The 26,130-nt window shown below is 41.3% G+C and overlaps 1 protein-coding gene across 9 annotated transcripts in view; it reads left to right on the top strand.

Annotated features, from left to right (window-relative positions):
* CADM1 (cell adhesion molecule 1) overlaps nucleotides 1-26,130 on the top strand; it is a 326,555-nt gene that overhangs the window by 142,570 nt on the left and 157,855 nt on the right. Inside the window, exon 1 of one of the 9 annotated variants that reach the window (XM_032359973.1) lies at nucleotides 6,314-6,497. The exons of the other annotated variants lie outside the window; for them this stretch is intronic. Within the exon in view, the coding sequence (XP_032215864.1) occupies nucleotides 6,488-6,497 (10 nt within the window). The 5' untranslated portion in view covers nucleotides 6,314-6,487. Of the gene's footprint in view, nucleotides 1-6,313; nucleotides 6,498-26,130 lie in introns of those variants that run through there. 9 annotated transcript variants of the gene reach the window in all.

Genomic DNA, 26,130 nt, shown 5'->3' with positions numbered 1-26,130 from the left:
AGAAAACCCCTTTGTGGGGAGCATGGGTTTCTGCCAGCGAATGTAGCGGGGGTTCCTGGGAGGGGGGTGCCCAAGGAACGCTTCTTCATTGTCACATGTGAGGTTTCATGCCAGGAGGGGAGGAAAAGAGCATAAATTAACATTTTCTTCACAGTTGTATTATTAGGTTCCTCTAAAAGCGAGCTGATTTTTGTACGCCAAAATTAAAATTCTAAAAAGGGATTCTAAAATTGTTTGCTTTGTACTTTGACAACATGGTTGGAATACTGGTTCCCCCCGCCCCCCACCCCCGGCCCACTGCTTGGTTAGAATGAAATTTAACCATTTTGGTTGCCTTTCTGAAAATACCTACTCTTTTAGGGTAATTGAGGTTTTATGTTATGGTTTTTTCTTTTCTTTCTTTTTTTTTTTTTAAAAGAACTGTTATAACATCAAATTTACCTTCAGGGGTGTGTGTGCGCTCACTTGTGTGCATGTGTCTGTTTTAATGTTAGTGGATTAAACTGAAACTGCCAAGCTTTCGGAGTTTGGCTTAGTAGGACAAGTTCCCAAATAGTGATGTTTTTTCTCATATACTGGTAGGTAGAGACCGCACTGGGATTTATGTAGGCTACTACTATTTTCCCTATAAGTTCCCTTAAAACAACAACACCACCATCACTATCACTACCAAAAAAAAAAAAAAAAAATGAACTTAGAATGCCTTATTAGCCCCAGTTTTTAAAAGATTTTATTTGTTTATTTGACAGAGATTGAGAGAGCCCAAGCAAGGGGAGCGGCTGGTAGAGGGAGTGGGAGGAACAGGCTCCCCGCTGAGCAGAGAGCCGGATGTGGGGCTCCACCCCAGGACCCTGAGATCATGAATTGAACTGAAGGCAGATGCTTAACCAACTGAGCCACCCAGCTCCCCCCGCTCCCGCCCTTATTGGTCCCATTTTAAAAAGAAAACAAAAAAGAAAAAATCTTGTGTAAGGAAATGGTAAATATGGTTGATTTCATCAGACTTATCGTCCACTGACATTCTCCTCTTTGTTTGCTTAGTCACATTAAAGCAATTTATCAAGCCCACATTATGTGCCAAGGTCTGTGTTAGGTGTTGAAGGTAAATGGGGGACACTAATACGTGCTTTCTGTGTTGGTGGAGAGAAGGTGTCCTCTCTGCGTTTGGTTTTGCTTTTGGAGGTATCAGTAGTATCAGAATTGTTAATACGTTTATATTTGTCAGCTCTGCCAAAAATCAGGTTATTTAGGTCAAGTTGCTTGACCTTTGTGCCCTTGTTTCATATTTCATAAAATGGACATACTAACTGCTTCTCTTACGTGAGTTATAGAACAAATAATGTACTTCAGGAAAGACTTAGAAAAATCCATAAAAAATAAGAGAATAATGTAGTGAGTAACCCACTTTCCTAGTGTGCAGGAACGTGTGTGCATGTTGCACGAGATTCGAAGTTGAACTTTATTTAGTTCTTGATTTCTAGGTGATTTCCTTATAACTTGATTTCTCTCGAGATGACTTAAATTAATTATTTCTTTATCTTTGTGTTTGGGATTGAAAATGTGGAAAGTGTTGACTTTTGGAGTTGGATCATTTGCATTACTGTCTTCCTTGCAAATTAAATTTCTCCAAGATGTATAGGGGTGTTTTTGTTCAAGTACAAGGAAAATGGGCACGGATAGGATTTCTCTTCACTGGCATTGGTGGATCCGTTAGAGATGTTTAGGGAAATCTTCTCTACAGTGTATTGGTGGCGCATAAAAGGAATGCATAATATCTTATAATTAAGCTAATGATCACTAATTTGTGGAGAGTCCTTCTTTGTAATGATATCAAGGAACACTCTGGAGACTGAGGTGGTTATCCTTAATTTCAGTATTACTTGAAAACTTCTAGTTATTGTAGTCCCGCAGTTTCCAGGGAAATTTCGTATGCACATAAACTCGCTTGCTCTCATGACTTGCCATTGTTGTGTAGGGCTAAGTGTACTGAATATTTTGATTTTCTGGCCACTTGCAAATCCCTTAAAGGCAAAGATGATGTCAAATTGAAATTTGTGTCTCCAGTATTTTGATCAGGGCCTGCTACATGGTTGGACATAGAAACTTTTGGCTCACTTAGTAGAGGGGTCTGTCACCAAGGCTCAAAAACCTCCTCATGTTTTTCTTTCTCTTTCTTCCTTTCCTTTCCTTTCTTTCCCTTTCTTCCTTCCTTCCTTTCCAAGATTTATTTATGTATTTGAGAGAGAGAAAGAGTACATGCGTGAGTTAGGGGAGGGGCAGAGGGAGAGAATCCTTGGGTAGGTTCCCTGACGAGCGCAGAGCCTGAAGCAGGAAGAACGAGGCTTGGAGCTGGATCCCACAACCCATAAAATTCATGACCTGAACCACGATCGAGTGGGACACTTAACCAGCTGAGCCATCCAGGTGCCCCTCTCTTTGTATTTCCTGGTACTTGGCCCGCTTCATCCAGTTGATTTCTAGGTTTTGGCAATCAGGGTCGTGTGGGTGGAAAGAGTTTGCTTGGTCCTTGACCACAGATGGATCTGAGCTTGCATATCTCTTACCAGCTGTGTGACCTTTTCGGTAAGTTGTACATTCTCTGTGTCTTGTTTCTAATTTATGGACCCGAGAAGCCTAATTCCAATAATAATTAGCATAATGCTGGCACGTAGTGGGTCCTCTGTGAGGGGTACGTTTCCTGATCTTTTTTACCAGTTAACCATCCTCAGTATTTTTTAAAGTTTTTCTTCACACCTGATTATGGAAATAGCCTCTTAACCGTTTTCCCTGACATTTTTCATTTTTTTTTTTTTTTTTTTTTTGCTTCAGGTCAGCTTAAATATTGCTGCCAGATTAAATACTGACTAATTATTACAGATTAATTAATGCAGATTAATTATTTACTATGCTAGACACTAGGCTTTTTCTGTTGTGTCTGTGGTTTAAAACAAATAACAAAGAACCCATCAGTGCTTTGGACCTACAGAATAAAACTGATTTAGGTTGGTAGTCTGTCACCAAACTTGGTTTTCTAGCCTTCTCTTCCATTTCCCATCACATACTTTACAATCCTTACAAACTGACTACTCTGTTCCTCCTACTTATTAGGAATTGGGATATCTTCAAGGACCCAGGCTCATACCTATCCTGCCAATCACCTCTTCCCACTCACCACCCTCTTCCCAGTTCAGGAAAGAGCAGAATGGGAATCTGCATTCAAGACAGCAGTGTAGACCTCTCCTAGAAACTGGATCAGATCGTGGGTTGAAGCTTGAACCCAAATGATGCCTTCAATTATTCTGTCTATTCCAAATCTTAATCGGGGGGCATTAGTGCCGTTTGGCGAACCACACCAAAGACTTTTGCCACGGAGAAGCAGAAAGTTTGAGGAGTGCTAAAAACAGATGCTGAACCTCAAGTGTGGAGGGATCCTGCCACATGTAACTCCCATCAGCTCTGTGCTGTCATGGTAGGTTAGAGAAAACCTTTCTTGGAGCTGGGTTGGGAGGTATCTGGGAAGACAGTGGGCAAAGTTGGGTGGCCTGGAGAAAATGGGGTGAAAGTCCCATTCTCCCCACTCCTGCTCCATCACCCAAGCTGGTGATTGATAACGTTTGTCACATTCTCTTAAAATTTACTGTAGTTCATATGCCCCTCCGAATACCTTCCAAATTCACTCTTTCCCGATCAAGCCCAGTTAAGTTGTTTGTATTTATTTTTATTACTGATACGTAATCCATTTGTATTACAATAACTATAATGCCCAAACTTCTGTTTTTAATCATCTTTTTTTCTTGCATTTTAGTTAGTTCAGTAAGCCTCTAGCCAGTGCCTGTTGCTTTCAAAGTACTCGACTCAGTGCTGGAGAGCTACGGTAGGAGGCCTGGCTTCCAGGCCTTGAAAAAATTAAGGTCTGCAAACATAGACATGGAACTCTATAAGGAGTTATTTCCCCCCGAAAGTGCAAGTGAGTGATGAGGCTACAAAGCTTGTCACTGGCCAAAAGATCATGGCCTTGGTGCACTGTATAGGGAGCTTGTGTTTTATCTAATAAGAGTGAGAGCCCACCAAAGGATTTTAACCAGAAGTGTGCCCGGTTTCACACTTGGATTTTAGGAAGGTCACCCTGGGAGTTTTGTGGCAGATGGAGTTAAATGAGGCACTACTGGAAGAAAGGAGACCAGGACTGAGACTGTTACAAAGATCCAAATGGAATGGGGCCAAATGAGCAGATCAGAAGGACCAGAGTCTATGGAGAAAGGTCTGAGAAACAGACAACAGTGATGTGATTCAAAGATGGCTTTAAATTTTTGGCATGTTTGATAAACAAGTGAGGGAAAATGATCAACTTGTTATTAGTCTTTCCTGGATTCTAAGTTTCTTGAGTAGAAGACCTCATCATTTGTCCCTTGGTCTGCCCATCCAGTCATCCATGTACCCAACATTGATTGGGTATAAAGCACAGATACAGGCATTGTGTATAGTGTGGGAGTGTGTGTTTGTAGTACTCTTACCTGCTTATTCTTGCCATAGCCTTTAATGGATATCTTTGTTGTAGTAATGTTTGTTGAATGAGTTTTGTGAAAGGTTCTCTTGAAGATCATTTGGAAGCTAGGACTTGGGATGTAATAACATGAGCATACCCTACTCTTCCCCCCCAGCCTCCCTCTCCACCCCTCACCCGGCATACATGTCCCCACAGGGAAGTATGGACAAGATGAGGGTTACAAGTTATAAAACCTGGTGTGTATCAAAACACTTCTGTCACTCATATGGCACACCGAGTAGTGACTGAACTTTGGCTCGTGAACTGATAGAAAATTACTAAGAGTTGATTTCCCAAAGAACATACATAATAGATCTCGCATTCCATTTGCTGAACACATGGTTAGAGGATTGAACTTCACATATAAATAGCAGCATGTGGCTGTTTACATTTAAACCTAATTAGTAAAATCAAAACTTCAGTTTTACAATCACAATCACGTTCCAAATGCTCAGTAGGTACAGGTGGCTAGTGGTTTCTGTCTTGAATAGTGTGGTTACAGCCATTCCCATCATCATAGAACGTTCTAGCAAACAGCACTGTCCTGAGGAGTAGGATGTAAGTTAAAAGCATAGATTCTCAAGCTGGACTGCTTGGGCTTGGGATCCAGACATGCCGGGGACTGGTTGAATGCAACTTACCTCTGTCTTAACTCCAAGATGAGCAGTACGACCTTTTACATACAGCACTGTGAGAATTAAACTAGTGAATTTGTGTGAGATTCTTAGAACAGTGCCCAGCCCTGAAGAGGTGTGTTTGCCCTCCTCCTGCTCTTCTGACTTCTTAGTAGGAAATATGTTCCTTGACTACAGAGGGAAAAAGGAATTTACTTTTCTCAGTTTCATATATATATATATATATATATATATATATATATATATAGTTTTTTTTTTTTTCCTTTTTTCCTGGAGATGAACTCCTAGCTGTCTTCTGGGGGAAAAAATATTTTCTCTCCATCAACCAGCACTCTGCATAGCGTGTGACAGGTAAATAAAGATGTCCGTTAGATGTGGTAGATACAAGGCGTTTGGAAGACGAGTTCGTACAGAGCCTGCATTCGTTCACGCCACAGGTGCATGGGGAGTGCTTCTGAAGAGCAGAGCCCACGCACCTGCCCTAGGGAGCCTCGTTCCCTCTGGCAAGTCCCACCCCTAGGGATGGCTGCTCTTTGTAGAAAACCTGGACGGGCTTTCCTTTACAGGTTTGTTGGGAGACTATCACGGGACATGGCACTGAATTCCCCGTTAGCAGATTTATCCTATTTGGGATGTTTTGTTGTGGCGACTTGAGGGCCTTGAATTTGCTTTCGTTACATTCTTTCTTGGACTCTTAAGGCAGTGGCCTTTTCGGCACTGATACGTACAGTTCGGTGTTTGGGGAGAACTTAGCGATGCCAAGCCTTCTGTGACTATTGGGAATACCTATGAAGTACTCATACAATTAGATTCTCTGACCTGTGTCCCACTGAGCCATCGATAACTGAGGACAGACTGAGGACCCTGTCTAGGGTTTAAGTGGTGGTGGGGAAGCCACTGACTTTTCTCCTCTTCGTCTCCATTGTTCCTCTGGCTCTTTCCCTGGGAGCACAAAGAAAGGATGGCCTGGCCTGGAGCCCCAAAGCAGCATCCAGTGGCCTGCAGACCGAGAGAGCCGATGTGGTTTTATATTAGCTTTGTGCCTAGTTTGGATTTTAAACAAAATCCAATGCTCTGTCCAGAGGTTTGAGAGCTGGAGGATTTGTTTTCCTTTTGGGGAGACTTTTGTGAATGCTTTCCGCCTCCAGCATCGGACGTGTCACAGTGCTATATTTTGTGTGCATGAAGTTTGGTTTCTTTTAGGTCTTGGAGGAGTAAATTCGAAATACCTAATTGTTTCCTGGTTGCGATCTTACGGATACTGGGCCTTTGGATCTGCTTGCCCTGAATAGAAAAACCATCTTTAATGACACCAGGTACTGTCTGTGTCCCACTGTGGGACTCCAAGGGGCCGTGAAACACTTGGGTTTGATATTGGTACCATGTACTATCAGCCACCGGTCTGTTGTGAAATCCTTCTGTTGTCAGATTTGTAGTTTCCTTTTCAGATAATAGAACATCTGATTTCGAGCATGAAGGTACATCTTCCTCAGTTTCTATGACGGAAAGATATTGAGGAGGAGGAGGGAGAAAAGCCAGATACCGGAGACCAGACAAGCTGGCAGGAAATTGCAAACATGGTGGAATTTCCAGCGCCTTCCATGTATTTATTTATTTATTTTTTAAAGTCCTGGATAATTTAAAAAGTACTCGCATTTACTTTTGTTTGTTTCTTTGCTTGCAACCACGTCTATCTGCCAACCTTTCTAAAATGTCATGATGTAATTATTTTAACAGGCACTGTATGCTCCTTTATTTGGGGGATATTAACCTTTCTAAACAAAAGGAATGTTAATATACACTGGAGACACAACTAATGGGATTTCATTTTTCTTGTTAGGCAAGAAGCTTGATTTTCTCTCTCTCTCTTTTTTTTTTTTTTAACTTCTCGTGAAAGAATGCGCCTAGTGAAGTAATTGCCTTAAGCTAATCCATGATAGCGATTTTAAAACGTGACTTTCCAGATCACTTTTATATGGCTTAGAAAGAATAATGTGATTTTCTTGTTTTTGTTTGCTTTAGCTGAACAGTGTTGAAGGATGATATAAATTCAATGAATTCAAAACAAAGAAAATGCTAATTGGTAATGTGCTGAGTTCTTTTAAGGCATGAAATATAGTGTTTAATTCATAAGCATTGTTTAATTTTATATAGATTTAGTTAATTTTTTGAAAGTTGGTGTAGGACAGACTCAGAATAAATTAGCTGGCTAGCCATTTTCTTAATCACTGTGTATTCCTTTTTGCTGTTCAAATATATATGACCCAGATATGTTGTCCTTGCCATACGAGGATGGTGGTCATAGGAGCAGACATGAAGACAGCGTGCTTCTAAGATTCTTACAGGACCCTTCTCGCTCTGCTTCTCTCCCTCCCTCCTTCCTTTCTTCGCCCCCTCCCTTCCATGCTGGGTAGCCACTGAACCATTTTCATGCACTTCCTGTATCACCCTCTGACCGACAGTGTACATTCATGATGGGGTAGCTAGCCTCAGAGCTGGTGAGACAATGAAGCAGATTAGAACTCATTGGTCCACGTGGGTGTAAGGCCCATGACTTTGGCCTTATTATCAAGGAATCTCAGACCCCGAACTGCCCAGCCACACAGTTCTGCCGAAGTGCACAGTTTGGATGAAGTATGCGTCACTAATCCCTTTGCTGATGGGGGGCTTAGAACAACGGGGCCCGGCGAGAGAGGAGAGAACACTGTTGAATTGAACCGTGATCTTTTCTGCCAAGCCCTCAAACAGCTTTCCCTTTAAGCAACAGAGATGACAAGTTTTTGCTATTTTGGATTAGTGAGACAGTATGAAATGGTTTCCCTTTCCTTCCAGGCAAAAATACCAACAGAATCTGCCTTTGGAATAAAAGTGCTAATTTCATTTGGTGACTTTCAGACTTGAAATCTGGGCTCGAATGGGAGCTGTGCATTAGTCAGCTGAGACAGTGAGGGTTATTTTTACAGTGCTAATTATTATTTCATGACAGTGATTTACTTTGTGTTGTCTACCATTTACACCCCCAAACTAGCCATTGTTTGGGGAGTCGAATCACCGTGTTGTTGTGTTCTCTTTCAAAGGCAGATCTTACTATTTTATGGGTGGAGGCACTTTGCTGCAAGAAAGAAGTGCAGTTTATTGAAAAGAGTCTTGCATATGAAATGTAATCTGGATAAATATTCAAAACTAATAGGTTTATATTTTAGTCTTGATTTTTAAAGTATATTTTTCTGACACCATAATCGTCTTGCTTTATCTACATTAAACTTCATCTGTTTTACTAGGATGCAGCTAAATTTTTGTTGCTCACATTGAACTTAGGAAGGAGTGACACATATAGTTAACAAATAAATACGAAATGAAATTTAATATAACCCCTTGATGCATAAAGGAAGATGAGTGGAAGACAGAGTTGATTGCATGTCTAGAAGCATATCTGCCTGATTTATGCTCTAATTTTAGTACTGAGTTTCCTTTGTAATAGTAAAATGTCACATTAGCATGTCCCTTTTAATAATCTAATATGCTACCAGTGACAATAAACACATGCATCGAGTCTAGCTCAGGGTGTCTCAAACTTCAGAGGCCTGTGACCCTTCCCAGTGTAGTTAAATTGCCCAGATGACCCTCCTGTCATATATTTTTAATTGTAAAGCACTTGAAATTAATCATGTTTTATTTCTTTTTAAATAAGCACCTCAAGATCAGTGGTGAGCAGTTTTGCTCAAGGCACTTATCCACTCTTAAAGGAAATTAAAGATCGGAAGGGGCCCTGAGTCTCCGTGGCTCCAGAGCCATATACATGGGGGAAAACCGAGCAGGCAAGAACTGCATTTACTGCTAGTCTCCACACTCTCTTGCCCGCACACCCGGGGAAAGTTGGCATCAGTGAATATAACAAAGTAAAAGTGTTTAGAATTGTTCCCGCAGATCTTCAAGTGGTCCTAGCCTGAGATTTCAAGCATCTTCACGAAGGCCAGGGTTTTCTACAATTTGTATGGTAACTGAGTGCCTTTAATTTAAACCGCACTGAGCTAATCTTTAGGAGAATTGGAATCTGCCTCTGAACTAATTATGATTTACAGAAATTGATAATTTGTCTTCTGCATGTGTCTGCAGGAAGAAATTACTATTACATTTGATTAACGAATGACAGATTTCAGCCCTGTGATTTACCATCTTTATTAGCAAACTTAGAAAACTTCTAATAGTCCTCTTTGCACACAAATCAACTTTATTCTGGTAAAGTTTACCTGGAAATGACAGACGTGTGTGGTTTTCGAACGACCTGCCTTACCTGCAACAAATAAATCTTGGTGTGGTTTGTCTTCTCAATCTTCAAGCACAACCTAAGCGCTGAAACGGATTTCCCATGATACTTGGAACTTAATAATATGTAATTAACTTCCAAAAATGAATGCTCCGTTCTCCTGAATACATTCCTGAAGAATTTCCTCAAAATATGTATAATTGTATAAAAGGAAGGAGAGCATTATATTAACCTTAGTTTTCATGCAACCCTCTGCAAATGTTTTCCTTTCTCTTTGAACAGGTTATAGTTGTGCGGAATGGACAGTACTTTTGGTGTGAGCTGAGCTGTGATATATTATTGACAGTGTGAGTGATTCTGAAACCCACTTTGGATATACATAACTGAGATGTAAAACCATTGTAGCATGGCAGGGAGAGGAAGGGCATTATATTTTCTTCCCATGAGTAATGTGGTGCGGTTTTAAAAAATATTTTATTTGTACGTGTTTTTATATAGTTGAAAAAAAAATAATCCTCCAGTACTCAACAGCCTCGTAGAATTGTCACCCTGGTTAAAAATGCCCTTTCGTATTTTTGTGTCGGGAGAATCTTATCTTCTTGCATATCAAAAAGGAAAGTTGAACTGTTAGCCTTGTAAAGACCCAGAGGTAAAGTTTAATTTTATAATGACATGAAATAAATGTTCTATTATCTAAGTAATAGTTCACCAAAAAGTCTGAAATGGCCTTTCTCAAGGATGCAGCGTGCGTGTGATGCTAATATTAAAATGGGCCTGCCAGGTTGAGTGATGGGTGGTGCTAATAACTCCAAATGGGGAGATGAAAACAGCATCGCACACACCTGCTCTTTGCCCTCTGTAGTCCTGCTCCCTTACTGAATGGGCGAGCCTCATGGTGAGACAGTGGAATGAATCACCAAGAGGTGTGGGCCTCGGGCCCTCTGCATGGCGAGGAAGCTGGACATTCTGTGTGTAAGAGGTCTGAGGTTCATCCTTGACCTTCAACTTGAAGTTTAGATCATTAACAGCAGTCTGTCCTGGGCAGTTGTATTGGCAGTGAGGACTGTTTTATTCACACACACACCCCCTTAGTTCTTTAGTGTGCTGCATTGCAAATGCACCTTTGTATGCTCCTGTTGTTAAAATGCCCTCCTTTTCAATCTGTCTCTGACTTTTTCAATAAATCAACAGGTATTTCTTTCTTGACAATATGGTATTCTTCAGAAGGGCCATACTCCATCTCATTGGGTAGAAAGAATTAATTCAGGCCATTCCCTAGCAGGTTGCTAGAAATAGTCATTGTTCTTGACTGGAACGATTTAACAAAAAACAAAACAAAAAGCTAGTAACTGAATTGTGGGACAAACCCTCTGCCACACGTGAGGTAATCTGGGGGCATTCCTTCTCTGTTTGGCCCAGTCTAGGCCTTTCCCTGGCATTTATTTATCCCAAAAAAGCCAGGGAAAAGTTGAGTTCCAAAAAGCTTTCTCTTACTCACCCTAATGGAAAAAGCTTTATGAAAGATCTCTCAACAGTAGGTCCCTAAAATTATTTAGAGTTAGTTTTGTAATGTATCGGGAAGTTTTACCCCTGTGGGTTACTCTAATTCTGTTTTGCTTATTCTCACATTGATATACCCTCATGTTGACATTCCTTCACATAATTCCTTCACATAATAATAATAATAATATAACACAATATAACAATATCTAGAGCATGGTATAGCAAGCACATAACTGGTGAATATGAGTCAGGCCATGTAGCGAATGGAGACTTGGGATTAAAAGGCTGCCAGGGATGGCGCCTAACTGCCTGTGGGTATTTGCTGAGAACCACATCTGCTGTTCCCAGTACAAGTGGCAAGCTGTGGCTCTCCGAGAAGCAGACCTTTTAAAAATAGGAGGCCTCCCATGAACGGAAGGGTCCATTAGGGATTGTCTGGTTTCAGTGGTCATGATCAAGAGATAACATAATTGAATGACTAGGTCGACGTGGTCCAAAAAAAGACCATCTGGAGAACCTCGTGAAAATGACAATTTCAGCTTGTGTTTTCAGAGAAACCAGTAGCTGTGGATACCTTTCCCTGTGTAACTTAGAATTAAAAAAAAAAAAAAAGGAAATGCAAACTAAAATAATTGAGTGATGGAATGCTTGCACATCTGGGAGGCGAAGCAAGAGGGTTCCTGGTTGGGTAAGGAGCACTACGGTTAAGCTCTGACGAATGGCACCCCTGCCCCTCGCCTCTGTCAACAAAAGTGCTTCCTGGAAACGAACAATAAAACATGCGGGATGTAAACATCAGCAACTTAAGTGCTTGCCAGCTCAGTTGTTAGGAATAGAGGTAAAGCGAAAGATTAAAGACAGCTTGACAAAATCCTACACACCATCCAGCTGGGCCTTGCGCATTATGAAATGTGGTAGGACAGAATGAGGGTGTTTAAAAAAACTTACTGCTATTATGCAGCTGGAGGGCACTGGGCTGAGTTGGGAATATGCCAAGAGGCCTTGTGCTGCTTCTGTAGATAAACTTGCAGGACTTTAGCTTTCAACTCCATCCAGTCCTTTCTGTCAGATTCTCTTAACCTTGTCCTGTCCCTTGCTGAGCACTGACATTTTCAGAGCAGAGGAAAATCATGGCAAATTTATGTATGGGTGGGGGGATGTCTCTGTGTATCTCTGGACTCTGCTTCTAAGTGTTTGTGCTCTTTTGATTAGTTCTTCCCTTGGTTTTTTTTGTAGTCTCAGAAGAGCTCAGAACCCAGTGCTGGTTAGGAGTCACATTTAGAGTCCCGTGTTCTGTCTGCGTGGTGGCGGGAGGTCTTTCCCGGCGCTTCTGCGGGAGAGCCTCAGGCCCTCCTGAGGACCCGAGGGGCCCCAGAGCAGGGCGCACCACCGCGGAACCGCCTAAGCCTGTTTGTGTCAGTTTAATTTATTGGGAGTTTTGTCTAAGATTTTGTTAGGTGAAAGGATGTTAAAACTGAGAAGTCTCTGAAAAGCTCCTATGTTGGAGGATTGTGATTCAGGCCAAGTTGTAGAGGCTTTTGAACACCTGACCAAGGGGAAGCTCTCTTTATTTTACCCATAAACAGGTGACGGGGAGCCACTAAGGGTGATGAGCTGGAGAGAGAGCGAGAGACCAAGAGAAGGATGGGCTGGAGAGGTTTGTACCAGAGTCTGGTTACAGGGCTCTGTGGCTAGACCAGTTGTGGCACAAGCAACAGTTTGTATTGGAGTGACGGGAGAAGTCATGGTCAACACAACGGGGCACCAAGGATGGGAGTTGGGTTTCATCTTGCATCCCAGCTCCCGGTCATTGGCTAGGGCCCCTGGAGTGTCGGGATGAGGATTGTGAAGTTCTGTCTGGTCTCTGTGGGAGGCGTTCTGTGGTCACTCAGTGATGTCTCTCATGCATGAAAGGATGGAGGATGGCGGCATCTCTTCTGTGGGTGTGTTGCCCCAGGACTCATCATCTACAATGCAATCGGATGTGTTAGAATTAGTGACACGCCGAAGGTGGAAAATGAGGGTGTCAGATGAATGCTTGGTGACTGATACTTACGCCTGGCTGAGCAGACTTAGATAAGTGCCAAGTGAAGAAGAAATATCTAGTAAACAGAGCCATGACATTGAAGGATGGGATTGAGATCAGGACCAGAGCTTTGGACTGCAGATGATTCGCATAGATGCGATAGTTGACTTGGCTCTTGCAGTTGGCTAGGGGTGAGAAGCAGGAGAAGACTGGGGCGACTTTGTAGAGGTCAGCTGGAGTTGATATGTCCGTGTTGGTGGTGAACTCTGAATGTGGACATGTTTACAACTTGAGTCATGTTGCCAGACAAGACCGAGAAGTGAATCTGGCATAAGTCGTTGGAAGCGGGTGAGTATTTGGGATGCTCTGTCTGAACAACATTTAAAGTTTACCCAAACTCCATTGATGCTTTTTGTTTTTTAAAGTGTTACCTAGACTCTATATTGTTTATTAATGGGTAGGTTTCAGGGTTGGCGTGAATAAAAGGTCTCTTCTTTGCGATCTTGAGATGATATAGAATAAGGATGCTAGAAGAAATTCAGTCTGAACTTCTGTTACAGAAGGAAAAAAACAGAACTCAGGGAAGGTCAAAAACACGTTAAGGTTTTGCCCAACACCACAGAGAGAGTAGGTAGTACAGTTGGGTTTGAGACTCAGGTCTTGTGACTTTTCTTCTAAATGCTTTCTTTGTTACTCTATCCTGGCTTTTCTAGAATATATAGGATACAGATGGGAACTTTACGTATAAAAATAAAGGATTAATGATGTACGTAATCTGATGGAATAATTTAGAGAGAATAATTTACAGCACTTCCCAGCTTTTTGCCCTTCACGTTTTGCTGTTTCGTTCATATGTTCATAAATATATTTAAACCATTCTTGAATATTTAGGTCATTTCTAGTCGTTTGCTCTTTTAAGTAGGAAAAGACAGTTAAAGGTAGCTAGACTACCTAGGCTTAAATCTAGGGTTTACCATTTCTTACTTAGGGGATTTTTGGTCACGTTCTTAAACTCCGTGCCCCAGTTTCCTTATCTCTAAATTGGGGTTGATAATAGTGCTTACCTCAGAGGGTTCGTGTGAGGGTTCCATGGGGATGATGGGAAGGGAAAGTATTTAGAACGTGCTTTGGTGCCTGGCAGTTTTTATCTAGGAAGAGAGCAGATTTTGGAGTCCGATCTTTTGGGTTCAGAGTCCAGCCCCAACTCTTACTAGTTGTTTGACCTTGGATTCACCTTACCTTCTCTGAGCTTAGATGATAATATCTACCTTCCAGGGCAGCTACGAGAATTAAGTAAGCTAAGACAAAGTGCTTGACTTAAAATATGGACACAATACATGATAATTGTTTTTATTATTACCTCATAATCATTACAGTTATGAATAATGCTATAATGAACATCCGTACACATAAGCCTTTGTATGTCTTTATGAATGTTACCTTAGGGTAAATTCTTAGAAGTGGAATTACTATGCCTCCTCTTAACTTTCTAAAATGTCTTTAATAAAGTTTTCTTTACATAAAAAAAAAAAATGACACTTTCATTTAGCTTATTGTAGGTGCAATTTACCAATCTAGGCATAGTGGGTTATACAAGGCTGGATATTCCCTTACCTGTCATGAGCTCATAATCTGGTGTGAGAAATAAGAGATAAAGGGTAACCACAACAGAGTATACAACGTGACGCATGTCTTTGAAAAGGAGCGGAGTCCTAGGGAAACCGCAGTTGGAGAGGTTAATTTTGGCTAAGGGAAATCAAAGGCGTCACAAAAGAGATGACAGAAGTGGATATTGAGGATGCTAGTATGTTGATAGGTGGGGAGAGGGAAGGTTATTGACATGGCCTCATAAGATTGTTTCTGTCTTTGGGGCCATAGGGTTTAAGCACGTGTACTAGCCATTGGCTTTGAAGACTTTGGACACTAGTAAGGAGCTTAGCTTCTCTCTACTCACTCTTCTCCACCTAGATTCTCTTCGTCTTCCTTTAGTCTCCTTCAGGAGACAGTCAATTTTCTTTGGATTTCCTAGATTCTCTTAGAAACCTGATAGTACATCATGTATTACTTAAGACTGATTCGGGCCAGAATATACCGGCAACGTGTTAGTGCACCACATTGGAACTCAGTTTCTGGGTTCTATATGATTACTTTAATCTGACTTCTCTGAAGAAATGTTAATCTCTTGTTAGAGTACGATAGCAAGGCTTTGCAAGTATAGACATTTAATGTAGGCACAATTCTTAAGTTAAAGCCTTTTTAGCTGTTACTTATTTTTCGGTGACAGTTATGACAAAAGGCTGGCATAATTTATTTCTGCTTTGTAGATGGGCATAACTGGGGATCTTCTATAGTGGTTAGGCATTTTTTTATGAATTCATAAAGTTTCAGTCTAGAACATTGGATTAGATGTTAAAGCATTTATGTTTACAAGCAAGAAGTAAATCGTATTCTGATCCAGTTTGTATAATAACGTGCAACCCAATCGGCAAAGTTCGTGTCGGTAATTTCGCATTGCTCCGAGACTCAAATTACACATATAAGAGTTGACAGTCATTTCAGCATGTGTTAGCCTTGAACTTCAGAAGGTAAAGGAGTTCGGCTACTTCATTTCTGTTCAAAAACAGTCAAAAATCGTGGAAGAAAGGATCCTCCTATAATTCTCTGCCTCACACTGGTAAATACACAGTCAAACTGAATCCACCATTAACCAATGCTGTGAGCTGCATAGGTTGGCTTGTTTCCTTAAAGCTTTCATGTGACAAATTTATAATTTCATGTTATTTCTAGGTCAACAGTTAGATTAATGTTTTATCTCCTGAGTAAAAGCACAGGGTTTCTTTGTAAACTTTGTTATCTTACTCAAACTGAAAATTGCAAAACAAAGAATTTCCTTGCTCTCACATTCCTCAGTGGAGAGCTTTGTTTATACAGAGGTTATCTTGTGGTTTATTTTATATTCTATGTTACTCTAAATTTTCTGCAGGTGGAATAAGTATTCTCTTTAAGGCTTTCAAGTCTTATTAATTAAAGCTAGTTAGTTGTCATCACTGATCATTTACTAGCTTTTATTTATTTTTTGCTTTGTTAGAGCCCAGCAGGAGGCCTCTTAATTGATCAGAATACAAGCCTGTCCTGCTCCCTAAGACCTACCAAGTGCCTAATACAGAAAAATCCTCCAGAAATATTGGCTGAATGAATAAGTGATTGTTTCTGACCTGGGAGGGTATAAATCTAAAAAAAAGTACTTTGGAGCATGCAGATCTCTCCATCAGTCTGAAAGCTGGTAACATTGGACATTTTCTATTTGACTAGTATGACTTTTTTTCTCTTTTCCTTTCTTTTCTTTTTTGTAAGTACTGATATGTTATCTGTTCTTAAGAAGGCATGGGGACTCGTATTAATGTTTTTATTTTATTTTATTTATTTATTTATTTTTTTTAAAGATTTTATTTATTTATTTGACAGGCAGAGATTACAAGTAGGCTGAGAGGTAGGCAGAGAGAGAGGAGGAAGCAGGGTCCCTGCTGAGCAGAGAGCCCCATGCGGGGCTCGATCCCAGAACCCTGGGATCATGACCTGAGCCGAAGGCAGAGGCTTTAACCCACTGAGCCACCCAGGCGCCCCTAATGTTATTTTTTTAAATAAATTACATTTTACAGGCTTCATACCACTGTTTTCTTCTATTTGCCTGATTAAAATTTTATTTTGTTCTATGACTCTCAGACAATGGGAAATTTGATTTTCAATAGATCCCATGATACCGTATGTATTACGATTGGTTTTTTTTTTTTTTCCTTTCCACAACTCTGCCCTGAAATCCTATTACATTTCAGTGGCTACATTAACCTCATCATTAAAAACTCTTTTGTCTAGCCAGTTCTAGCTGTTAGAGAGTTCTTAGAAAGACACATTGTAAAAGGGACTGTCATAAAGGGCTTTGCACCTCTTCCCAGGAACAGTGCAACTTGCATTTGTTGTAAGATAATCCTAGATATGACCCAAATGCCATAAAAGCAAAAATGCAACCATAACCCTATATATTATTTTATCTTTGTTTTTAGTTAATAAACATTTGAGGTATGTCAGATACGAATCTTAAGTAATCACTACGCTCCAGAGAATTTTTCGGTCATTGAGGAGGGAGAAAGACCCCATCTGAGTGGACTCAGGAAGAACCATGTGTGAAGCCAGCCAGGGTTCCGCAGACACATGGGAGCATTGCTGTTATGGCAACTGGGTAGTGTGGAATCCCATTTTTATCATTTGGAGAACCTTGGCTTGGGATGGCAGAGCAGACCTCACTGTTGGAAATACAGATAAAACTTAGAGTACTTAGAGGGATTAAGATTTTTTTTCTGTATCGCCTTTTAATTAAAATATTATGACTCTTAGTTGGATTGGATGGGGAGCAGACTGCGGAGGGATCCGTGCCCGAGTTCTCTAGTAAAAGCTTCCACGCACTTTCTGTGTGTGGTGGAGTGAAAGGAAGCACGTTCTCTCAGATGATGCTTGAGAGACTTACCAAATGAGAGTTGCCCAACTGGCTACTGACTTTGGGTCTAATGCTCTTTTCCTCCACTTCCTTCTACGCTGATATGAGCCAGCTGCTTGAACGGCCATATGTCACTGAATAATTAAAGATGTTAAAAATGAAAACTGAATTCTGAAGTAAAATTAGGGAAGAGGTGAAAGGTAAGGGCAGCCTCTGAAGCAGGGGTGACAGAAGCTCTATGAGACTGTGATTAGATTTGTTTGCTTTTAGTCAATAATCTTCCTCAGATGGTCAGAAAGATGGACCCCAACCTCTTGAAATCAGTCAGTACCAGATTTTAGGAAGAGGCCATCACTCGTAGTCAACTCCCCGCTCTACTTTATGCCAAGGAAACATTGAGGAATCTGGATGTTCGGCGAGAAAGCAGAGTGAGACGTAATTGTGTGGTATTTAAGGAGAGTTCCGCCGTGGCACAGACCAGAGGAGGGATGCTGTGACCAATTATGGCAGCAGGTGGAGACCGAGGTTCCTGCACAGCGTGACTCCTGCTCGGGAACAGCTGCCATTGGTCACTAGGAACCTTCAAAGGGCTTAAGTGATTATGGTAGCTGAAAGCATGTTGGGTTCAAGGATTTATAAAATTCTCTAAAAGAACGATGAATTCAAGGTTAAACAGAGAGAATGCACTAGTATGTGCCTAGATAATAGGGGTTCTTTAAATCTTTCCCCAAATGGTAATTTCTCTAACAGTTGAGACCTAAACATTAGGTAATTGAGTGTCAGGCAAATATTTAAACAGTTTGAATGAATTGATTGCATCCTAGCCCTACTACTTACTAGCTGTGTAACCTTAGGCAATTACTTAAATTTTTCTGTGACTTAATTTTCTCACCTATGAAACACAGTTAAGAATGGGTCCTACCTCTTAGGGTTATTGTGAGTGTGAAACGAGTTCACCTAAGTGCTTAGAATAGTGTCGGGCTGATAGGAACGAGGTACGTGGGTTAGTGGCGATGATGGCGGTGTCCGTGTTATCCTTCCTCCCCCTCCTCTTTCCTCCAGTATTTGTACAAGTGTGAACTTTCTCCCAGTTTAGCCGTTCACTCCTCAGGAGGACCATTCTTCCAGATCTGTGATTTATAACCCAAGATATTACAGTGCACTCATGGCTGGTCGGTGTACACCTACCTAAGCTCTGTGCTTACGTTATTCCCAACCAATCTCTTGAAGCAGGACTTCCAAGTTCACCCTCAATTCAGTAATGGTAATTATTTTCCCCGGTTATCCCTGAGCTGATTTATTACCAGAAACACCAGGATGACCCTCTTAGAACATATTTATCTGTTACAAGTTCCTTAAGAAATAGATTTTTAATAAATCATTATCACAGCTCCATGGAGTGTTACGTACATTTGTGGGCATTTTGCTTATATATAGTATCGCGTTAGAAGTTGTAGGGAAGAAGAAGGCAAAAAGAAATTCCAGCTTTGGTAGGAGGATGTAACAAATGCCCGTGGAAGGCTGAGTGGCATTAAGAAAGAACATGAGTAAAGAGCCAAGGGGGGTAACGATAAGGAGACAGAATGCCCGCCTCCAGTCCTGCGGGAAGAGTTCATAGATGTATGAAAGGCAGGTCCTCACAAGACAGTTGGTGTTAAGAAATAATTGAATAGCAAGTTGGTAAGCTAGAAAGAGAAACAATTGTATGGAAGGAATGAAATTCATTAGCTGCGAGGTTGAGTGTCTTCAGCACATCAAATTAACTTTATGTTTTAGGCATTGATTCCACCAACTCAGTCTCAACAGGAAGCTAACGAACTGGAGAACATCATCAAGGCTCTGGTCGCATGGTGCCGATCAAAGCTCTGGCCCTGGAAATCTCTGGAAAAAGGGCAGGAACCAAGAGCTTCCCCATCAAGTCAGTCAAGCTTGGACAAACTTGGTTTTAAACTCAGCTACTTACTAGTTGTATTAGTGCACAAGTTCACTCTCTGCACCTCGGTGGCCTCATCTGTAAAATGTTGGTAATACGAAGGAGGTATCTTTGAAATTTGAGGACTAAGATGGAGAATATATATAAAAGTCTTAGAAATTCAAACACATGGGATACCTGGCTGGCTCAGTCAGAACAGCGTACGACTCTTGACATTGGGCTCATGAGTTTGAGCCCCACATTGAATGTAGGGATTACTTTAAAATAATAATAATAACTTAAATTCAAACATATAGTGTAAGTGAATACTTAGTGATAATAATATTAACAACATAGTGTTGCAACCAAATAGAGGAACTTCCATTTAAACCCTATATGGAGATGCCATGTAAAATATTAACTATTTCGTGCTCTGCTTTTTAAGAGAAAGTTGAAAAAACACTTGTACGCTTAGTAGTCACCTCACTACTGTGAAATGATAGCGCTTCTAGTTAAGGTTTTGAGAGCTCTAGCAATCCTTCTATAAAAGGACAAATCGTGAGCATATACATCGGGAGAAGACTTAAATTTGATGTCTGTGGAATTTGTGTTTTGGTCCCAATTACTGTATTTAAAAATTTTAAGAACAGAAGCCAAAAGATTAGGTCAATGGGAAAACTGAACAGGGCCTTAACCAAGTGCTTTGAGAATAAAGGTTTTCCTGAGGGGCCTGGGTGGCTCAGTTGTTAGGCATCTTCCTTCAGCTCGGATCATGATCCCAGAGTCCTGGGATCGAGTCCCTCATCAGGCTCTCCGCTCAGTGGGGAACTGCTTTTCCCTCTCCTACCCTCCTGCTTATGTTCCTTCTCTCCCTGTCTCTTTCTCTCTGTCAAATAAATAAATAGAATCTTTAAATATACAAAGAAAGAAAGAAAGAAAGGTTGGTTGGTTTTCCTGGTCCAGGAACCCTATACCTCCTTTTCCTCCAAATCTGTACTTGGTGTTATTTTTAAATGTGGACACAAATCCATTTCAATTTTCCATGCAATGTAATATACTGGGAAGAATGCAGATCCAACAAAACCCCAAGATCAATTTCCTCTGTGCCGTTTGCTAACTTGTGTGATCTTAAGTAAATGATTTCATATTCTTGACTCTTACTTTCTATAAGATGGGGCAAGTTAAGGTGCTTACCCTATGTATTTCCCAAGTATTTAGGACCGATTAAAATACTTTTATTTTTATATTTGAAAATCTTTGATGGAGTCCGAAGTATGATTCTCAAAGTGCGGTCGATGGGAACCTGGGGATCTCCCAAGATTCTTTCAGGGAATGCATGAAATGGAAACTCTTCTCATAGTACTGAGATGTCCTTTGCTTTTTTCAGTGTGTTTCCACTGGTGACATAAAATTGTTGGCACCTTAGCCTGAATTAAGTCAGTTGGCACCAAATAGTCCTAGAAATTGTGTTCCATGTACTTGGAATAAGGCCCTGATGAAGCAGTAGAAACTGTTCAGTTGATTCAGTCTTGACCTGAGTACACATATTTGAATAGTCTGTGTGATGAAAGGGGAAGTGCACGTTAGGTACTTCTCCACCAAAGTAGGATGATCTCAAAGATGAGTCCTTGTGACATTGAATTGCAAGCTGAACTATTTGAATGCTTCATGGGCCGCCATATTTACCTGACAGAATAATTAAGAAACTAAGGTTATTCAGACTTGGCATTAAGCTTTATTTATTTATTTCTTTTTGTAAATAAAATGAGCCTGTAATTTTAAGAGAAACAAACATACAGTGTGTGCTGTCAATAATTCAGTTCTTTTGAATGAAAATAAGAATTTGAGAAAACGTGTGTTCTCCACTGTGAACTTAACAGCTTTCTTAATACTTCAAGATTTTCTGATAAGATTGGTGGTGATACTAATGAATGTGATTTATTTTTGTAATGAGATGTGACCACATTCAGATAGTCTCCAGAACCCAGTGAACTGTTTTCCAACGAACCAATACATTATATATATATATATATAAATCAAGCATCAAGATCCATTCAAAGTGCGAGGTAGGCAAGTGGCTTTTCATGTAGCAGAGTATGAAAGTTGTTTGATAGGGCTTTCAATGCCACATTCTAACTTAGCATGAAGAAACCACATCTTGGGTTCTTTGGGCAGCTGAGTGGGTTAAGCATCTGCCTTCAACTCAGGTCATGATCTCAGCCTCCTTAGATTGAGTCCCGCATTGGGCTCCCTGCTCAGGAGGAAGTCTGTTTCTCCCTCTCCCTCTACCTCTCCCCCTCCCCCTGCTCTCTCTCTCTCAAATGAATAAATAAGATCTTTAGGAAAAAAAAAAAAAAAAAACACATCTTGTTGAGTTTTGGTATAATATCAAAGAAGAATATCCATAATTATCTGAAAACACCATTAAAATACTTCTCCTTTTCCAACTATGTATCTCCATGAGGCTGGATTTTCTTCATAGGCTTCAAACAGAATATTATCACAACAGACTGAATGAAGAAGCAGAAGAATCCAGATGTCTTTTATTAAGCCAAACATTAAAGAGATTTGCAGAAATCTCTCAGTAATCTTTTTGCCTTGGAAACTGTAGTTTTCACAAAAATAGGCTATTTAGGTTCAGGTGTAATGGATTTATTATTATTTTAAGTAGATTATTAAAAATACAAAAGATTTCAGTTTTCATTTCTGATATAAACGTTAACAGATGTAACCCATATAAACAGAAGCTTTTTGGGGTCTTCAGTAATTTTTAAGAGTTTTTAAAGTGTCCTGACATCAGGAAGTTTGAGAACTTCACTTCTAAAGGTAGGAATGAAGACCTAAGGATTTTTATGGTTTACCAGTGCATGATATTGCCATCTCGTGACAAAAATAGGGAAATGCAGGTATTTTTGAAAAGCTCAGCTGTAAGTCCTTCGCAGTGATTTAAAATGACTGCTTTTTGGAAATTGATCAGAAGTGAAGACCTAAGTTCCTATTTCCAGGGGATACATATCTTAACATATGTGTGCCCGAAACACTAGTTGTCAGGAGATAAGCAAAGAACAGCCAAGAAAGTGGTTATTTTTAAAGGCTAGTGTTGGTTTTAGGCTTATGTTCTCATAGTAAGAACACATTTAGTTTTTGGTTTCAATATGCATGTTTCCTAATACACAGAGCCCACTTGGATGTGATGTGATAGTCTGTAAAAGACGCCTTGACTGTTTGCAATGCTGGTAAAAGTTGATGGTGGTATTGTATACTCTGGTGGCAAATCCTTATCACCTGTAATTCGGGTTTAATAAGTGGTCAGGAATACAAACTCTGGTTATTAGTCTCCTGAAGGCCAATGTGATCATTTTGGGGTTATGTTTTCTGGGTTTTGTTGTTTTTGTTTGTTTTCATTTTGTTTTTTTGGTGAGGATTTTAGGCCCACGTTCTGGGGACGAATTTGGATTGGCTGTCCTCAGATACTACCACCTTCTGGCAGGATCTGATGTGATGTGTTCCGTGCAAACAGGCAGAGCAAGCAGCGTTCCTTACCTTCTAGTTCCCCGAGAACGCAAATCCACAATGTAAATACGCCCAAACATGTACAAGGACATATAGACAAATAGGGCCTGAGCCCAGCTCTGGAAGACGCAGCTGCAGAAGACAGGCTCATGAATAATGGACATTTATGCCTATGGAATAGCTTCAGTGGGTCTGTTTTTGCATCGATGAACTATGTGAAAAGGAAGGAACCTCGCTTCATTTTCATTCAGTTAGAGGAAGGCCCACTGGCCAGTGTTTTTGTTTTTTTTTTTTTTTTTTTTTTTGTCTTTAACTCAATTCAGCTGATTGTTTTCAAAATAACCTGTTCTTTTCAAACAGTTGTGTGTGGAGGGACAGCTGCGCTCCGATGAAATGACGGAGCCCTCCACTCTAACTACTGTACTAATTTTCTGCCTAGATTCGCGATGTGCCCAGTGACCCTGCTGATGAATATTTTAGACATCTGCATGAATAATCAGACTGCCCACAGGAGAGCCACTCGCTTGTTTGTGAGGCTGGAAATGCTAGCCGGGTGATGCTGACTCTGGTTCTGTGCACCAACATGAAAATGATAAATACCGAAGGAATGCTCAATCGGGATCGTCTCTGAGCATTCACGGGCGCTCTCAGACGGGTTACGTGTAGGTAGATGTGTGTGTGTTGGTGTTTTGGAGAATACTCTAGAGTTTTTTCAGACTCTCCAAAGGGGCTGTGACCCTATAAAGGGTAAGAAGTGCTGGGTGCTGCTTTATAGTCTTCAAATTGTCTTTACATACATTTTTATTTGATCCTCCCAATAGTTCTGAGGGAGACAGGGCAGGGATTTTCTCTCTCTCTCTCTCTCTCCCTCTTTCTATCCTACCCTCCCTGTCTCTCTCTCCCTCCCTCCCTCTCCCCCTCCCTTTTTTTGTCAAGAAGAGCAGGACTGGGAGCCGAAGTGGTTTTGGGTTTCATCCTGTAGGCATAGGGAATCATGGAAGGTTTTAACTCAGGATGTGATCAGATAGGATCTGTTACAGAGACTGCGTTGGTGGTGGCATCGACGATGTGTCAGAGGAGTGGGGAGCCAGTTAGGAGGCCCTTTGGAAGATCAGGGGAGAAAAGATGGTCTGAGTCCATGGTAGGCAGACTGGGAAAGAGCCAGTGGATTTTCAAGAGTTGAAATTCTTTGGGTTTGTTGACCAGTTGGTGTTGGAGGAAGCGGGTGAGTGGGAGAGAAGGGAGAAAAAAGGACTTTTTTGAAGATGACTTTCTGGCTTGGTTGACTAAGTGAATAGAAGCAGGAACATTATAAGCTTAGTTTTCTACAATTTCCAGAAGTACTTAGTTTTCTGGATTTTCCACAAGTACTGTTGTCACTCAGAGGGAAAGACCGGTAAGAATCAGACGTGTGCACTGGTACAGGACCGGTGCTTGGTAGGCAGGGTGGGGAGAGAAAAGGACTGGCCACCCTGGACTGCACCGCTTTGACATGTGGATATTAGACAGTCGGGGACCTAGGGGACCCAGAAGGAGCTTCTTGCTTCACTTTTAATTGCCTCTTGGAATTTCTTAGAGGGCCCAGTGCGGGAAGAGAGCCTTGAGCAGAGATAACTACGAAGACTCCGGGCCATGTATGGGGAGCTGGGGAGTGCTGCAGGCCTGTCTGTGTGAAGTCCTCTCCGGTCCCAGTGTCTCTGTTCCAGTGAGGAGCTTTCGTGTACCAAACACTTGCTCTTTCCATCTTCTTATGAATTGCCTTCCTCCCCCTTGAGCCCCAGATCCCATCTCCCTTCCCCCTTGTCCTTAGCTCAAGATGCTTCTAAGCCTCAATTGTTTGGGAAGAAGCCTTATGTCTTTGGGATTCCCGTAGGTATGAAATTAAATTTTTCTTCTGTAAATCTGTTTTATGTCAACTTAATTATTAGGCCAGCGAAAAGAACCCAGAAGGGAGAAGTGTGCCTTTCCCTACAAGGGCTCGTGTAGAACATCATGGAGATTTCCAGCCAGTGTTCAGCTAGCTGGAGTGATGGTCTTAGGGAATCCAGGGAAATCTGAGGGTGGCCAAGGAACATTCACTTATTAAAAAATTCTCTCTATTCCGGAGTAGAGAAGTAGGGATCAAATGTATCTCCTGGCTTTCTTACGTAATCTGAGATAACTCAGATTATCCCCATTATTTCGTGGTGACCTCAAATTCATGAAATTGACACAAATCAGATGCCACTGTAATCTGCCTTCAAGTCAGTGGAGGCACCAGACCAAGGATGTCTAATCTCTCCGCTTCTTAGAAATGGGAATTGATACTTTTCTGAGCATGCGTAAACGCCAACCAAACTTTAGTCCCTGTCCCCTGTCCCAGCCCCACCCTCACCTCCATGGTTGCTTCAAGAGAGCCTCACGCTTTTCCTCGGCGCTGCTACTCAGCATCCTCCCGAAGTATAGCATTCCTTTTCATGACTTTGCTAATACCCAGATCTCAGAGCTCTCCTCCCTCAACTGAGATGACCTTCATCTTCATTCCACTTCAGCCATGCACACACATGCCACACCTAATAGATCTGCTCCACTTTCAATATTTCAAACTCTATTAGTCTCCACTTTGAAGTCCCAACTTCTCCCTGCGCACCTCCTGCTTTTCTCTTGAGCCTGCCCTTTTCTCTCCTCCTTGGTGCCATCCCTTGTTCTGTTCTTGTTTCCATGGTGGGGGGACACGGAGAGAGAGGAGGCAGGTACTCCCTTCAGAGATCCTGCTGGCGTGCCCAGCTCAGAAATAGTAAGATGGCTCAGTAATGCGGATTTCCTGTAGATTTCCTCACTGTGCTCTTGGATAATTTCCAGGCAGGTTCTTCCTATCATGGGTCTCCCCGCCCCACCCCACCCGCCCCCCTCCCTGGTCCCGTTTTCGGTCAGCTGGGCATTGTCAGAAAACCTCACAAAAACTGGAGCAATTGGATCAATAAATGTATGTTGAATAAAGGAACGTATCAAATAACCCTTCCCCTCCCCGCTAGGGAGAAGCTTAGAATTGTGCTGAAGAAAAACGGATCAGTATTTCATTTCTATTTCATCGGATCATCTCTTACGTAAATATTCGTTATGTGTGTCCACAGGGTAACTCAGAAATCTGAGGTCACGGGGCACCTGGATGGCTCAGTGGGTTAAAGCCTCTGCCTTCAGCTCAGGTCGTGATCCCAGAGTCCTGGGATCGAGCCCCCCATCAGGCTCTCTGCTCA

Source organism: Mustela erminea, chromosome 9 (assembly GCF_009829155.1).
Source record: "Mustela erminea isolate mMusErm1 chromosome 9, mMusErm1.Pri, whole genome shotgun sequence".
In the NCBI taxonomy this organism is placed as follows: Eukaryota; Metazoa; Chordata; class Mammalia; order Carnivora; family Mustelidae; genus Mustela; species Mustela erminea.
Note: the sequence above shows the minus strand (reverse complement) of the source record. Positions and strands in the feature narration are given on the sequence as shown.